Here is a 17,004-nt window from a genome sequence, read left to right as displayed (position 1 = left end):
TGCATCCCGGCTCCCCCTCCCCCAGCCCCTTCACCACCACCCACACAGCAATCCATCAGCATCACCCATGGAGCATCTGGGGGCAACATGTAATTAGGAGTGATGCTGTCTGCCATTTATAGACATACCACTACAAGGAAAAGCTGGTGAAAGTAATACCCACCGACAGACATACCTTATAGCGTGCATCGAACGCTAATGGGGAAAAGCAATGGAAAGAGAAAGATGAAGGCAGTAGCTTACTCCACACAGCTTTAAAACAAAGCAGTCATTCAAATACATGCTCAGAATGATTGTGATGAGGTTTTTTGATAAAACAGTTTACTTGAATCAATAAATGAATTCTGTAAAATAAGAACACCCTGCCTTGCTGGCTAAGTGGAGCTGCATTTGCTCTGCGATCCCTTTACTGGGATACAAACCAGCAGAAATTGTGCAGACAAACACACGCAACATTTCCTACACACAGAACATCATGGGGCCAACGGTGTTTTCCTCTCCTCTTGAAGTCTTTCACTGCAAGAGATCTTCTTTGAGATTTTCCACACATCTGATACTGTGTGGCTCATCTTGAGCATGTCTACTCCTAAGTTTGGGAATGTTTCTTTTCAATAATTTTTTATTTTTAATCCCCACATTTTTTTTTAAGAATTAAAAAAAAATATTGATTGTGCTTCTCACGACACTGTAAGCATTTCATATAGAGGTCTGTGTGTTCGCTTTCAAGGCACACATCAGCCTGTTGTCACAGCAAAAACCAGCTGTTTGGGTGATGCTATAACAATTCTGCCAAGACTCAGTAACTAGCCTTGGAGAAAGGCAAAGTCAAACAAAAGGAGTGTGAACTATGACAAGCAATGTTTGGAGTGGTAATTTAGAAGGACTAAAGAAGATGTGAAAAGCAATTAGCCAAATAAACAAAACCACAGGACAAATTATTTAAATGCATCACAATCTGGAAGGAAGAACAGAGGTAGTACCTGAGGTCTGGGAAAGCATTGAGAAGGCACGAAAGCAGAGATTTTGCATCTCTCTCACAGATCTAGTCATGTAGGAGATATGTGCATCAATGAATTTGAGTTAAAGCAAATGAACTAATTAAAAAAAAAAAGAGAGAGAAACAAGATGCATGAAATCCAGAAGAAAGTGACTGAACTGCTATTTCATTCAGCAGGAGAAAGGGAAGGGAGCAAATGGACCAGCTGCCCACTCAAAGCGCAAGGACATGGCAACAGAAGACAGCAAAGACTCTTTGCTTTTGGGGCTATGGAAAATGCTCTTCTAATTAGAAAGTTTTCAAATGCATTATGAAGCAAGATCAAATCTCTCCGTTGCTTTGTTCTTTCACTTGGTTTGCTAATCCGCAGCAGTAGAACTGAAGGCAGTCAAACAGGATGGAATTTATATCGGGCTTAGAAATTGTACTCGCTGCCTACAGTTTCCCTGCAGAACGGCTTCAAATTACATCGCACTTGTGTGAAGTTGCAGAGTTTTGTCATCTAACCATTCCACCAGTGCAGAGCACATCACGGGAGCTGCGCCGCTGTCATCTGACTGCCATATGCCCGGGAACCTTCCTTCAGTGTACAGTCACCCTCAAATCAAAAGCTTTGCCTGGCTGAGGGTTTGCAGGACCAGCTCCCCAGACAAGCAGGACGGCCTGTCTGCAGCACCACTTAACTCACATCCATCTTTTATCTATTCTTCACATGTCTATCACCCCGGGATTCCAACGCACTAGCACCACATTTCATTCATCTGCAACAGATTGGAATGAACATTCAGCTGAAGTTTTATCGGCTTACTAGTGTATTTTTCCAAATTACCTTTTAGTTTTGTGGATTTTTTTCAGTTCCTTCAATAGTGTGAAAACCCCTAGCCATACCTATGATCCTGACTGGCAACGTAGCTGTGTGTAAAAGCATCTCCAGCTCTAGTCCTTTGGACTACTCAGGTTGAGGGGAAGGGGGAGGTATATCCCTCCTTCAAGTAATTTTCATTAAGATTACAGAAAATTACTTGCGGTCTCTGAGGAGTAGAAAAAAATCCAGATTTCAGATTGCTTTTGTAGTTCCGTGTCCTTCCTTTAGGTGTGCGATGATGTAGCTCTGTCTATTTTCACACAGAAGGAATCCAGCTGAGAGCACATTTTATTATAACTCCAGATGATGTTCAAGAGGATGAAAAACTCATTTTTCTCAGGTGGTCAGAGAAAAGCCCCAGTAAACTGGCATTCTTTTTTCTCTCATCTATATTATGCAGAGGAACTCACATTGTTTATAAAGCAGTTTCAAAGATGTTTTAAAAAAGAAACACATAAAATGCAAAAAAAGAGAGGATAGTCCTGGACTTTTTCACCTTTTCAATTAGTTTTTAATCTCTTAAGAACAGCCATTTAGGTCAGAGTAGTTAAACTGCTATAAAACAGCTGCTAAACCATTCTTCTATTGTAAATTAAACAGAAATTTTACCAAACATTCCCATTGCACAACTACACTAGCATAAACACAAAACCAGGATTTTAAAAAACACTTGGAGGGGGAAAGGGTAGGCCTAAAATAATGATTTATGACCTCACGGTAATTGCAGTCAATGGCAAAAATTTTAACGGATTTTGTAACTAGTAGGTCATGTCTGATATAAAAAAAATCTTACAGATAGGACATGGTCTGAAGTGCAGCTCCACACCTCAGAGAGAAAGCCAAGTTTTACACCCTTGCTGTCAGATAGGACGATGTAGCGCAGGCATAGCTATAGCTTCTGAAATGGCAGCTTCTTGAACCACTCTCATCCAAATGGTTCGTTTGCTTCTCTTTAACCAATGGAATTACCACAAGAAAATGAATTAACGTCAGCTACACATTGATCACATCAGTAAACAGTAACAACACTTAGCACTCGTAGCAGTTTTCAACTCCAAAGCACTAATGAACCCCACCCCTGGGCACCCTGAAGAGGTGCAGGCCCTCCCTGTGCCAGACCCAACTGAATGGACATGGGATGGAGGAGGGGAGAGGCACCTATAATTCTTCTCAGCCCTATGGATCTATGCTGTACTCTGCTTTTTTCCAGGGCAAGGTGGGCTCTTAACCCATGCAATTAAGGACTGACTGATTTCAGCTCCATCTCTCTGGCTGCAGTGGCACACAGCAGCACAGCCACAGGGCCTCCTCGAACCCTGCCCAGCCTCCCACTGCCAAATTTCCCTGTCTCTGTGTGCTCCAAGCCCTTGCAGGTCTTCACAGAGAAGCTGGCGTAGGGTTTGCTTTGCAGTGCCTGAAAGCAAGAAAGTTTCATATTGTTGAACAGCTTACAGAATCGCTGGAGTTATCCTCCTTTCTGTTCCCATAAACCAAGAATGCCTGCAGGAATCGTGACCCAGCGCTAGGATCAGCAGCACTGCCACTCTGTCACCGACTGACGCAACTGCCTGGCCCCAAGCCAGGAGGCAGAGACGACAAGCCCCACAACCAAACTTAGAGATGACTACAGTAAGGAGGTATTACTCATGAAAGGAGACAGGAAACTTGAAGCTTCCTTACATATTCATTTCCCAAAGCAGGTAACAACTGCAACACCAGTATCTTACTGACTCTTCTAATTCCCCCCTTGCATCTCATGCCCTGCACAGCTGGGAATTCCGCCTCCAACACAGAGCATGAGCCATTCCCCAAAAGCTCTGGAAAGATTTTCTTACCATTCCCTCATTTGAAGCACTGGTGGGGAAGAAAAAAAGAAAGTCATTTTATCACTTCTGCTTTGTTTTCAGCAAGAAGCAGAACTGTTCAGAGCACAAAGGAGTGCAGGTGATGCAGACCCAGTGCCTGATTCTCACTGCAATGGAAATTAGGTGGGTGCTGCTAACCTGAATGGAAAATAGTCCATAAAGCTGGCATTAGTGAGCAGAGGACCTGCCAATGACCTGCTCTCCTCCAGCCACCAAAGGTGCTTTACAGAGGCAAGTCTTGTGAAAGCAAAGACAGACATCATTACAATTACATTTTGGTTGACCACGCTTGCAAGTGTGTATGTATACGCATACAGGGAGGGTTGTATAAAGATCAGTGCAGACTAAAAATGGGAGCTGTTCTTTCCAAATTTTATATGTTGCTTGAGTCACAAAAAATTAACTTTGCCCAACTCAGTAAACTCCCTTCCCTCTTTGTTCATATTCACTCTTGTATATCCATCATTTTTGATCCTCTACTGATTTCCATTGTTGGGGCTTATTTTCTGTGACTTGAGAACCTGAAATTATGCTATATATCTTTGTAGCTCATTGAACTAACCAGCATTTATTTTAATTTAGTAAGGAAACATTTGGCTGAGAGTTACCAAATAAATACTGTGTCTACACCAACACAAATATACTTTGCACAAGGCTATAAACCTGTCTCAGAGGTCTAATGATATTGCAAGTCAATGAAGCTTCAGTGTTCTCATTAACATGATTCTATCAGACCTCCGTGTTGCATATTATTCATTTTTAACAATAGATTGTAATATAATTTATGGCACTGTGGGGCACCAAAGGCTGAATCTTGGTAGTAACCCAACCTTTTAGGTTGATAATGGCTTGAACACTGACCTAATATTGAAAGGTGAACATGTACAGAGGCCCTCAGACCTAATTATAAACAGGACAACGGGGATAAAACACATCACTAGTCTGTATCAGTGAAGACAAAACTTTACTTGAGAGCAAAGGGCACAGATCTTGTCACAAGATTATGAAGAGTTTTGTTGCTGGTTTTGACACAAAAAGTAATCAAGAAAGATTTTTAGTCTTTTAAAGAAAGACACTAACATACTTTCCTCCCTCAAAATTTAATTTTTGGTATAAAAGGAACAAAATATAGAATAGTTAAAGTTAATCTGGGTACCTATTCTTTAACTCAGTTTGGAGGTAAGAACTAGTAGGAACAAGTGTGTTTTTACAGAGAAAAAACAAGCCTTCAAAATCTCTGTGGAATTCTGTTAAGGCGAGGACATTAGTACACTCGCAACGTTCCCTTCCATAGGTTGCTGATGCACAATAGTGAGCACAACTGGTTTCTGCTACAGACAGCAGGTCATGGTCCTCAGCACTTCGCTGAGCACTCGGCAAGGCTCGTGATCGGACCTCTGGCTGGGGAGGGAACACAAACAACTACAAAACGTGTTTAACCCAAGTAAGAGTAACTTCTTGTGAAAGGCAGCACAATACCATTTCCTGGCTTAAAAGGCATTCTCATCATCAAAATATGCTTTAGTATTGCTTATATGTATTTTCTAATTCAATCTTTTGTACAGTATCTAGAAATACAGTACAGCGGGAATAACATAATTAGTATTTTCGCTAGCTAAATTATAGAGCTGACTGCAGAATACAGCACAGTAGCATCAATATTAATAGTTAGGTATTATACAAAAATGACATCAATAGTTTTAGTATAGTCATGAGAGACATTGTAATTTCCTCTTTCTCCAAGATCCCTTCAAATTGTGTCAGATGAGGAAACTCACAAAATCCACCAGCTTTTAGTTTAACTCAAATTGTAAAAATCAGTATCTCGAAGATGTCTTAGGTAAATTTTTGTAGGTTCTTGTACAATATTCCTTTCTGAATATGGTATTACTTATAAAGAACTTAACTTCTGCTGCATCGACCTCTCATCTGAATTTAATTTTCCCAGCACTTCTGCAAGTTAACAAAGGAGTATAACAGATACTTCACAGCTGAAGATGATGATACATAGGGATTTGTAATAATTATCCAAGACCATAAAAGCAATCCTGTGTCAGTGCAGGAAGTGGAACCACCGGCTTTGCAATCTAGTGCTACTCCATATTTCCCTTCTACCCTGGTCACATAGTGAGATCTAAAACTCTAACAACCAAGATACTGGACACCAAGCAGCCATTAGGAAAGATACTGAGGCAAGCATGCTTTCACAGATTCCTCACCTGAAGGGACAACAGCCAGCCACCCCTACATTCCCAGAAATGAGAGGACTCCAAGTTACACCAGAAGCTAAAGGCTATCCCACGGCATCCTCCATGTCTAAAACTCCCTTTTGGCCAAGCTAATTCACAACCCCCTAGACCAAATCAAGAACACTGAGGATCTACCCACGCTCCATCCACTTCCTAATTACAGTAACTTTGTGCTCTACTTCACAAAATGAGATTCGTTTCTTCCTTCACCAGTTCCATTCAGCTCCTTCAACATTTTGTTCATTTGTTAAGATGCAGATCTCCAGCAGATTGATCACTTCAGATGAGACAAAGCAATCCCTTGGTAAATCCCTCTGGAAATGCAGAACATATTACATGCACAAGAGTTGAACTCCTTCAATTTCCCCTTTTCAGATCCTCTTGGTTTCTAGTCATTCAGATAAAGAATGGGGCTTTTGTAGGCCAGTTAATCCATCCACTGAATGAAATATGGTAAAGTTTTACACATCCACATGTTCTTTCAAGGCCCCGGTTTACATCTGTAGATGTAATAATAGCTGTAGTAATGTAGACAAAAATCATGGCTCGGGCCCCCAGAGAAGATCTTTAAAGACTTGGGTTGAAAAGTCCCAATGCTGCAGTCAAAGGAACTGGCAAAATGATTTAGGGGCTGTCTCTGCGTACATTTATTTCTGCCAAAGCACTGGCTTCATTTTCTTTGTGTGTCTTAATAAGCCACCTCTGTGAGAGGGACTCTTACTTGAAATGTTTGTGTGTCCTAAGCTCAGAAGTAGGCACTGTTGAGTGGTAAGCAGAGACAAACATCCAAAGGTGGTGTCAGGCCCAAGCTGCAAAATGAGCCTGTTCTTCATCTTCTCTAGCATCACAGTCACAAACTAGCACGAAAACAGCATTTACAGAATGAATTAAAATGCAAATCTACATTTTATTCTACGAAATTGAGACAAATGGTACACGCTTGAAGCCTCCCAGAGTAGCAATTACAAACATTAATATACTTTTAGATGATGACTTAAGCCAAAGGAGAGGATGGAACAGAAAGGCTGTACATCAGAGCTTGTGAAAAAAGCAACTCTTGCCCTAGTAACATAAGCCTAAAATACAAATCAGTGATAATTCTGCTGTAAAGGGCTAGATGTGCCTTGTGCAGACGTGTACCTCCAAGGAAGCCTCCAGCCACAAGGTGCACATACAATGCAAGGAAGCAGCCTGCCCAGCAAAGGAGAGCTGAGGGGGTCTCAAAGTATGAGGGAGAGCTCTGACTTTGCACGGCCACGGCCTAACGGCATGTGGCATCGTCCAGAAAAGTCCTGTGACTAGAGGCCAAACAGCCGCTGCCCTAGGACAGAACTGCCTAGCTGGTGTAAAGATATATTTATGCTAGGTCTGATTTAGATTGTGCTCTGCACAATCAGATCGCTTTGAAGGTTTGCCTTGTGCAATCATTTCCTTTGTCAGGAATCAGAAAAAGACTGTGAAAAGACTGTGAACAAATTGTTTAGGCATTGAAATTTAACCCTGTGGAATCCTTACAGTGTAGCACAGTGTGACACAGCAGGAGCACATTTGTCAGGGGACTGAAGCCTCTTTGCTCTCGCGGCACAAAACATATACATTAGCATTGTGTGGTGTGGGTGTGCTCCCAAGCACCTGATGCAGCTATGGGCACGCAGGTATACGTCTACCCTGCCTCCTGTCTGCACTGCAACCGCATTCAGCCCTCTGCACCATTTCTGTTCCCTTAGGGAAAAGAAAAGCTTCAGATCCTTCAAGACTGTCCGGAAGCCCGTCCATTACATTTTGTTTTAGAGGTTGTACAAGATTTGATTTTTAAATATCCATAATGCATATGATAGAATTATTGAGTATTACAACAATCTTTTTAATAGACCTAATGTTTTTCCACTAGTGTCCTAGTATTAATAATGTCAGAATATAAACACCAAAAACGAAAAGGCATTTGGTAGAAGCTAATCAGTTCCAAGACTTTTCACTCTGATGTGGGCTAAGGAAAGAACCCAGCTGGTGTGGTTTCTATACCAGCATTCATGACACGAACAGTTTCCATCTCAGTTAGGCTCCGTACAAGAAGGTACTGTGCATCCCCTGCTCCTCCTGAAGAGCAGAGCCTGAGAGCACCAAGTACCTCACAGCAAGAGCACAGCCCTCTGTAGAATTAAACCTTAACACAAGATAGCCCATCAATGTTCTTGTGAACTGTTGAAAAATATGCTGACAAGAATAAAAGAAAATAGTCATTTGGAATTTGGCAGAGAAAAGCCACTCTAAATCATTTCCAACTGCAATAAGTCTTTGCTCCTGTTTTACAAGTAATAGAAGAGGCTATCCCTGTTTTATAAACTCATTCAGTTAATATGTTTAAGAAAGTAGACAAGTTTCTCTCCTGCGGGGGTTTTCAAATATTGTCTTTCCTTGTGGCTGCCAGTATTTCAACATCCTGTTCCAGAAACACTGTTTATTACTCTTTGGGAAAGAAAAAAAAAACCAACACAAAAAAACCAACACAAAAAACCCCACCATAACACAAAAAACTGCTGCATACAAGGAAAAGAAAAATGGTTTGTAGAACAAAAAATAGTAAATGGCAATTACATATTAGGGAATACTATAGGGTTGTATGCTGCTCCCTGCTGCTACAGTACACCAGAGGAGTAAGCAGAATGTAATTTCACTCCACGCAAGAAGGCAAAAATATTTCCAGGATGCTCTACAGTCAGGCAAGAGCTCACACCTCCAATAACCTCCATGTTGATGTGATCTGCAACTTCAAGACTAAGTTCCAAGTGTGTTTCAACTCAATTCTACAGCAATTTCAGCTCTTGAAGAGTAAGTACTGAGCAGCCTTAGTCCCATGTCTCCAATGGGACTCAAGTATCTTCAGGTTTCCTCTGAATGTGCTCAGAACTTTGCTAACAGTGTTCCTGCAACCACGCAATTCTCCTCTCTTCTGAGCCACACAAATATGCTGCTGAACCAAATGGAGCCGAACCTCCCAGGCTGCCTTCCATGGGCACTCCTTCCGTGTGCCCACGGAAGTTCTCAGTTCACTCTGTCCTTTCCAGGAGGAACAATGATGCATACACCAAACGGTGTATTCCTCCTTCCCCTCCACAGTGAATCCTGCCTTAATTAGGAGGACTTTTGCAGAAGATGTGTTATTTACCATGTCAGAACCACCACACTATCATATCATGCAAAATTCAGCCCTTTTATCACCATGAGATCTGATTGTTTCTTTATTTAGCAGCTACTAACATGTTTGGAGCTGCAAAATCACATCACTTTACTTTATGAGAGGTAGAACTAGGAGATATCTCAGTGCAGAATGGATTCCATAATTAGAAAAAGCACAGGGGCCAGCTTTTTCCCCCTCATCAAGCTTGGGAAGCTCTAAACAATATGCAAAGGCAAGAGGGGAAAATGGTTACAGTATTGAGAAGGCTAAAATTTGAATGAGATAATAACAAACCTTTCTTGTGGAAGGAAAAGGAAATGACTGATTCTAAAAAAGCTTCTGTGATAAATCATCACCCCTGCATGAAATTCCATGTATATATGCTGCAATATCTGGTAGTAATGTTAGAGAAAAACAAAAGGGAACAAAAACTTAGCAACAAACAAGTTTATAAAGAACACAATATAGTTTGCTGGAATTGCTGAGCACTTTCAGTAGTTCAAACAGTAGAAGGAGATTTCAGAGCTAAACAAGAGTTTCAACAGCTGTATTTGTATTACAGTCATAAAGGCATAAATGTGAAATACAGCTCTAATAAAAATTTGAAGTTTATAAAACTGGATGGTAATTTTCCAGCCTTTCCAGAAGCATCTCAGAATATCCAGGGGAATAATACCTGAAAGAGAAACATTTTGTTTGTGCATTAGACTACAAGGTATGTTCTGTGCTAAGTAATGAAGCACTATTCATATTTCTATTGATCACGAAAAAATCCTAGCATTAAACACTGGTCAAGGAATTCTACAGTTATTCCCCTACAATGTTTTAAAAGCCTGCTTTTCAACTTACATTATACTTGGAAGTCAGGTTTTCAAAAACATGTTTAGCTTCTTTTAGGGCATGTAGGTAAGTGGCTAGTTTTGAGATAAGTTCAGCAGCCATAAGCATTGTCTTTACTGAGAAATGTAGATGTTAACTTCTTTTGAAATTACGGCCTGAGTTTACACAGAACCATAGGCTGCCAGACGACAATAGCATACTGCTGTTCGTCAAACACAAGCACGCACCCCAAAGCTAACGTGAAGTCTCCATCAGTGCGAGAGACATTGATTCTGGAACAAAAAAATTATCACAATGACCTTCTGTCTCTAGTGCCAACTCAAGGACGGAGATTATCCAAAAGGTTTTCATTAGAGTAGGACTCTCTGGTGCCATTATTGTCCTGCTGTCATTCAGTTAGTTTTCCACAACAGACAAACTACATGCTTCCAACATGCAAGCATCACCAAAGCCGTATTTAGTTCTTGTTTTCCAGGTTAAGAATATTACTGTGTTACTCTAAAAACATACATCTCAGTACATTTCTGGGTTTGCAGGCATGTAAATTGTCTCTGAGCCCTGGAAGCTTTAACTATAAAGAGAGAAGAACACACTTCCATGGAATGCATGCCTAAAATGTATTCAATTAGAAATCCCCAATGTTTTCACACTGATGGAAGAGCCATTTACCTTGTTGATTTTCATTTTCTGGATGATTTCTGCATAATGTAACTCTTTTTAAAACTCCTATTTGTTCTCTGATTATAAAGCTAACTTTTCAATGCATTATTATACTCAGTCTGCAAACAGCCTAAAATAATAGGTCTCCAGGACAAACCCAGAACTGGAGTCTATCACAGCAGCTGTGCCTCGGGCAGCAGAACCAACATCAGGCAGTAGCACAAAGAGGCAAGCAGGAGATGCTCAAAGGGGCCCTTTTCTTTATTACATCCTAGCCTACATGACTAACCTTGTTTCATTTACAGGGAAAACAATAGCTGTAACAAAGAAACATTAATTATATCCAGAAAAGCGTAAGAAAATGTCCTCTTTCCCTCTGAAGTATTAGTATTTGTAGCTGCAGAATGAAGTTTCTTTATGATTTTGCTTTACTCATTTGACAGCCACTGGCTTTTCCTTGTGGAGACAAACAGGGCTTCATTTTGCGTGACTTAGTTTGTAGCTACTATTAGCTGAAGAACTCTGTTGCTATAATTAAAATTGATGATGCAGATTTTCAGAGCCTGTAGAGGGAGTGCACGAGTACTAGATCCTTTTGATGTGTTGATGGAGTGAAGGACTGGTAAATGGATATCTAGAATCTAGGAGGGCATTTCTCTCATTATTACAATTTAGGATGGTGACATTTTGACTGTAAGCTATTTAATAGTGTTTCTGTATTCATTAAGGGCAAAGTTCAACTTGGTGCAGACAGCTGGTGTATGGTCCTTTTATATAACACTTAAGCCTCATGATGAGGCTGGGGGAGGAAGGGCAGCTGTGGGCAGAGCAACTGTGCAGGAGAGCCTCTGGACCCGCTGTACATCAGAGGAAGTTTCAAAGGAGCCTCTGAATACACTAGTTCAGACAGACTCTTAGGGAAGTCAAGGATGCATGCAAAGATTCACCAGTACCTGTAGTTTGGAGCCTGAGTAATCCATAAATAAGTTACCGAGAAAAACTAAACTTCCCACAGACATTCATTAATATGACAGCAGTTGTGCTGAAGCCTCAGAGTTTGCCTGGGTAGTGCAGGACTGACTTTTCTTCCCCACTTTCCTGCAAGAGCCTGATTATTTGCCCTTTGTTTACAGACAAAGAAATTTGATCCCCAAAACAATCAGAAAAGAGAAAGTGTTCAAAAGTATGTGTCCAACAGTCGCATTACCACTGGGGCAGTTAACCAAATGTTATGCTGTTCTATTAAAAAAAAAATTCATGTAGAAGTTAAATTAATATTTTAAATCCTTGCTTTGTGTTGTTCCTGTGAAAAACATCTAACAATGTTATAAGTATGAATTTTTTAATTTTCATTTTCCTTACCTTACTATTTCCTCTGGATAGCAATTGTTAATAGTGTTGATATATTCCTGAAGAAGTGACCCAGATTCTGCTTTTATTTCTTGAACCTTTTTAAGTCCACCAGTTGTTACAAAGAGACGGCGTGCTTTACTGTCATGTGGTAACACCTACACACAGAAAAGTACATTAAAAAAAAAGAACATTTTCTTTTATGTTACTAGGCTCAAATACCGCTTACCTGTTTTTAATTCAGAGAACAGATAAAATGGAACACATCAGAGGTACAACATCTGTAATGACTACTGTATTTTAACACCCAGTTGTACAGGAGAAAAATCATAAACCAGCCCTTTATGGTTATAACATAATTTAACATGTACTTTAATACATAACACATATAAAAATATTGAATTGAATATTTATCTTTCTGTAAATAATATTTCTTGAATTATTCCTACAGAGACAATATGATTGTGGAGATTAAATAGATAATAAAACCAGAACACTAACATGGAATAACAACAGCATCTGTTCCACTTAAACCAAGTTATTCAGGTCTTTAATGTCAATTCCCACAGTTTAATTGTAAAGCAGAATTTTATATCATTATAATGATCTAGTATAGATTAGTGCATGAAAACAATACTGAGAATTGTTGCAAGTGAACAATGCAGCCTTGAAGCATTACATGCTAATATTAAATTCCTAGATATTAAAATCCTACAACGCACTGTGTAGCCATGGAAGCCTTTTACAAACACACACACACGCACAAAGCAAAAATGTGAAGTTTCTGCAGCCAAAGGGGATGAGAAGCAGAAATGATCAGACAATACATTCTGCGCTCCCTGAGTGATGCCAATATGCAGCTCTGTCCAGAGGACGGGAGGGAGGGAGGGAGGGAGGTGGGGGCTGGGCCAGGCGAGGGAGAATGACAGCATGTAGTCCATAGGCCCACGGGGCTGCAATAATATTAAAAAAAATAAATAAAAAAGGGCCGGGGGGGGGGGGGGAGAGAGAGAGAGAGATAATGCAAGACATCAGCTGCATCTACAACAAAACCAGATGGGTTTAAAACCAACTCTAAGAGTTACACACTATGGGGGCAAAAGCATTTTGTAAGCCTTCACACTGGTCAGACAAATCAAGCCACAAATCTGACAGTATCTCAGTGTAAATCAAAAGCCTTGAAGGAGGAAGGGATTGCCTAAAAGGAAGAAGGAAAAGAAGGATGACATGTCTGCCATGCATATAGGCAAAGAGCCTTCATTTCTCAGGTCCTTCTAGGATGTACAAAATCAACAGACAGGTAAAAAAAAAAACGGGAGCACAGAGACTTCTCCCTGTTATATGCTCCATGGAAGTGTCAGGAACAACTGTGATTGTTTCATTGTGGGAACAGAAAAGACGTCTGTTTCCACATATCTCCCACACCAAGAACTGCCAAGGAGGAACTAGCAAGGAGACAGGATGTGGCCCTTTCCCTGCCTTCCTCCTCCCCTCTGTGACTCCCAGGCTGGATAAGACAGCAGAAAACACTCTTGGAGGAGGCCCTGAAGACAGACAGCACCTCTGAGACACAGTCCCTTCCCCCAGTCCAAACTGAGACAGCACAGAATTGCACAGACCCTGAAAACAATAAAGCTAAAATGACACAGTCCAGCACCAAGAACGGATAGCATCCCACTCTGAAGCACAGCTCGGAAATAAGGCTTTTACTGTGCTATAAATAAGCCCACAGAAGTAAGACACCGCAGCTCTAAGAATAGGAAATTCCCAAGCTATGGTATGGAGAGAAAAATGCTTTTACTGCAAAGAACTTAATTTTAAATGTATACTTCAGAAGAGCAAATGCCAGACAAGTATAGTTTGTTTAATACAATGTAGAAGAAGAAGAAAAATGAAACAAAACATCAGCCGATACAAAGGGTACAAACCCACTCAACAGCAAACAACACTCAAATCTATACACTGGGCAACCAATTACTATGCACCCAGCTCTCTAATAGCTCCAGTCAGCAGATAGAAGCAAAAGGCACTGGATTCTGTGCAAATCTCTAATCTCTGTACAGACTTAACAAGAAAGGACAAACCTAAGTGTGGCAATGTAATCAGGAATCTGCACCACAAACAGTAGTGTGTCCAGATCTGTCATAATCAGAACTGAATATCAAGAGTCTTTTACGCAGGCATTTCCAGAAAGAACATCTCATCAAGAGAGCCTGGTCCCCCCTGCTAACCGATTACACCACAGAGTGTTGCACAACATAAAGTCTCTAGTTGAGCAGGATTCCCAACAGCTGGTGAATATTGCAGACACCAGAAATCTCCTGATTAGTTAGCAATTACTTAAATAATTTGAAATATTTTGATTAAAGTGGATCACTTTTTACATGCCGTGCTCAAATCAACAATGTAATTAACAACAGTTTCAAATTTTGAGAGGGATGAGAAAAGATTTGGGATTTTTACACTTTCTTAATCAAGACTGAAAATTAATGAGGATAAAAGTGGTGAAGCCTTTATACTCTAGATTATTGTAAAATACCTGACTTAAGTCACTCCTGTACAGACAGCTTGTACTTTATCTAAAACAGATGTGACTGGGATTTATGTGATACATTAGCTCAGTAAAAATATTTGCACATGAGTTAATATTCCACTTAATCTCAAGAGGCAAGAAAGAAAAAAACACCTTGCTTATAAGCAACTGTTTTCCCAGTCTTAGGATGAATTATGGGAGGTTACAGATGAAACAGTATCCAGCTTTATCAGACAAAAGAACGGGATGCTCCAAACTGCTTCTGCAGGGGATGCTTGAGGATCCTGAGAAAACAACTGAGACCTTTCGAGACTTCATCTTTGGAAAGACAGCCTCCTTGCTAAATGGAAAATAATTAACATACTACTCATCAAGCAGACCCCTTTTCTTACCTTACTAAACTGCCCAACGATATGTTTCACAATATTGGGAGGGGCATCATGCAGCAATGGTTCAAGTGCTGGAAGATATGTGCATTTCTGAAGGATGTTCTTTAAGGCTTTTTTAGTCTATTGAAATGCAAAATAAAATTTCTTTAGTAAGACATCAATGAAAACAACAAAACTTCATGTTATATATCACTGAAGTCTGATCAAAAAAGCAAATTGATCAGAATTCTGAAAGAGCATTTTCTGAGTAAAAACTATGGTATCTATCAGGTCACTTAATGAGGAATCAATTTTCTACTTAGATTTATTAAACCTCAAAAGCTACGGTGCATCATATTCTTATTATGTTATCTACAGTCAAAGTAATGGCAATTTTCCTTTGACTACAATGGAAGCAGGAATAGACCCTTTAAGTAAATTGAAGTACTGCAATATAATAAGAAAGCTAAATCAAAACACATTTTAAAAGATTGTATTTTAGAAGTGGCTTACTAGGAGAGTCTGCTGGTCTGGGATAGCAAAGTGCACAACCGTCCAGGCAAGGAGGGAAAGAGAAACAGTTGTACATCAGTGCTTGGTTTCTGAAAAGAGACTCCATGCTGACTGCCATAGGCAGTAATGACCTTCTTGGGTAGGATTATAGGTAATTGACCTTGATAGTTTGGTGACCACAGCAAATGACTATACAAAAGTTATTTTACAGATCCAGAACGTTATACATTCAGTGGAATGTACAGAAGTGTAGTACAACATGGGAGCCCGTATCCTGCCATATTATACTCTTCAGTTGGTTTGCTTACTGTCGCTCAAAAATACCCCCTACCAAACTGCAACTCTACTAGCTCCTACACAAGGAAGGCCCTAAACATGAACAGCTGCATGTTTTCAAGAGCAGAGCTTTGGGTATTTGTTACACTTTTATTATAATAATAAAATTTTTAAGCAAATCTACTACAAGGACTATAATATTTTGTTCAAGAGCTTATTAAAAAAAGTAGACAATTAGAAATTAGTTACAAGAAATTATAGCATTTATGGGTGTATGCAACTCTGATCTAAACTGGGAAGAAAATGAGGAACTACACTGCTATGGCTGTACCATACGATTTGGTATGCACCCTATGCACACTCATTACGACCACCAGCCAGTCCTAACAAATGACACACAGCCTTCGGGTGCCCTACACCCAGGAGATCTGTGACTCGATGAACATCAACAAAAGCACATACCATTTAGTAGGTTTTATACCTGTTGATTACAATAAATATCTCATACTGCAGATACAACAAATATACTTGCTTTCATTTGAAGATCCTCTGAACTGCGTGTGTCCATATACATAGCAAGCAGTGTGGGTAGCACGTTTGCTACTGCCACAGCACGTGCATGCTCAGGAGTATGTCTTCCAACCTGTCCCAAGGCCCAAGCAGCTGCTGCCTTAATATGATCTTCATGTTCTTCTATCAAGCAGGCACATAGTGGTGGTATTCCCTGCAGCATTAATCAAAAGGGAAGGACAACTTGAAACTGATACAGATTGTTAGAAAATGTTTCTTTATTTACACTCTTCTTCTAAAATAAGCTGTAAGAGAATGCATGCTAGTGGTGTCATATTTTTACAACATCATGACTAGCAAGAATTTTGAATAAATCTTAATAAATCTAGTTAAAGAAAGAGAGAAAAAAACAGATTCAATGTTCTAAGTCAGAAGGCAGTTTGAGCTAACACACAAATTTAAGGGATAAAAGGAATACATGACACAATTCAGAGCCGTACTAAGAGTAAAGGCTTCAGTTTTATCAGACTGAAAATAAAAGAATTTGAGTGTTTATGAATCTATGAAAGCAGTTTAAGACCAGAAAGGCTCAATCATTGAGTCTTTTCTTTTTTATTCACAGCACTAAATTTCAATTTATCAACCTCTTCTTGAGTCCAGTAGTTCCTGTTTGATTCATCCAATCACTTCCAGAAAGGTTTCAACTCTTGATTTGAAGACTGCAAGAGATGGAGAATACCTCACTCACATCCAGCTGTTAATGAAGTTCTTCTGGTTCAGGGTCACAGTCTTTACCCTTT

At 40.0% G+C, this 17,004-nt stretch overlaps 1 protein-coding gene across 1 annotated transcript in view; it reads right to left on the bottom strand.

Moving 5' to 3' along the window:
• Positions 1-4,811: 4,811 nt before the first annotated feature.
• Positions 4,812-17,004, bottom strand: part of SPAG6 (sperm associated antigen 6) — a 39,391-nt gene continuing 27,198 nt past the window's right edge. Inside the window, exons 8-11 of the mRNA XM_075746353.1 lie at positions 16,227-16,418; positions 14,930-15,046; positions 12,017-12,162; positions 4,812-9,830 (exon numbers count right to left, since the gene is read on the bottom strand). Coding sequence (XP_075602468.1) covers positions 9,764-9,830; positions 12,017-12,162; positions 14,930-15,046; positions 16,227-16,418 — 522 coding nt within the window. The 3' untranslated portion in view covers positions 4,812-9,763. The remainder of the gene's footprint in view (positions 9,831-12,016; positions 12,163-14,929; positions 15,047-16,226; positions 16,419-17,004) is intronic.

The sequence above is a fragment of the Balearica regulorum genome, chromosome 2 (assembly GCF_011004875.1).
Source record: "Balearica regulorum gibbericeps isolate bBalReg1 chromosome 2, bBalReg1.pri, whole genome shotgun sequence".
Classification (NCBI taxonomy): domain Eukaryota; kingdom Metazoa; phylum Chordata; class Aves; order Gruiformes; family Gruidae; genus Balearica; species Balearica regulorum.
Note: the sequence above shows the minus strand (reverse complement) of the source record. Positions and strands in the feature narration are given on the sequence as shown.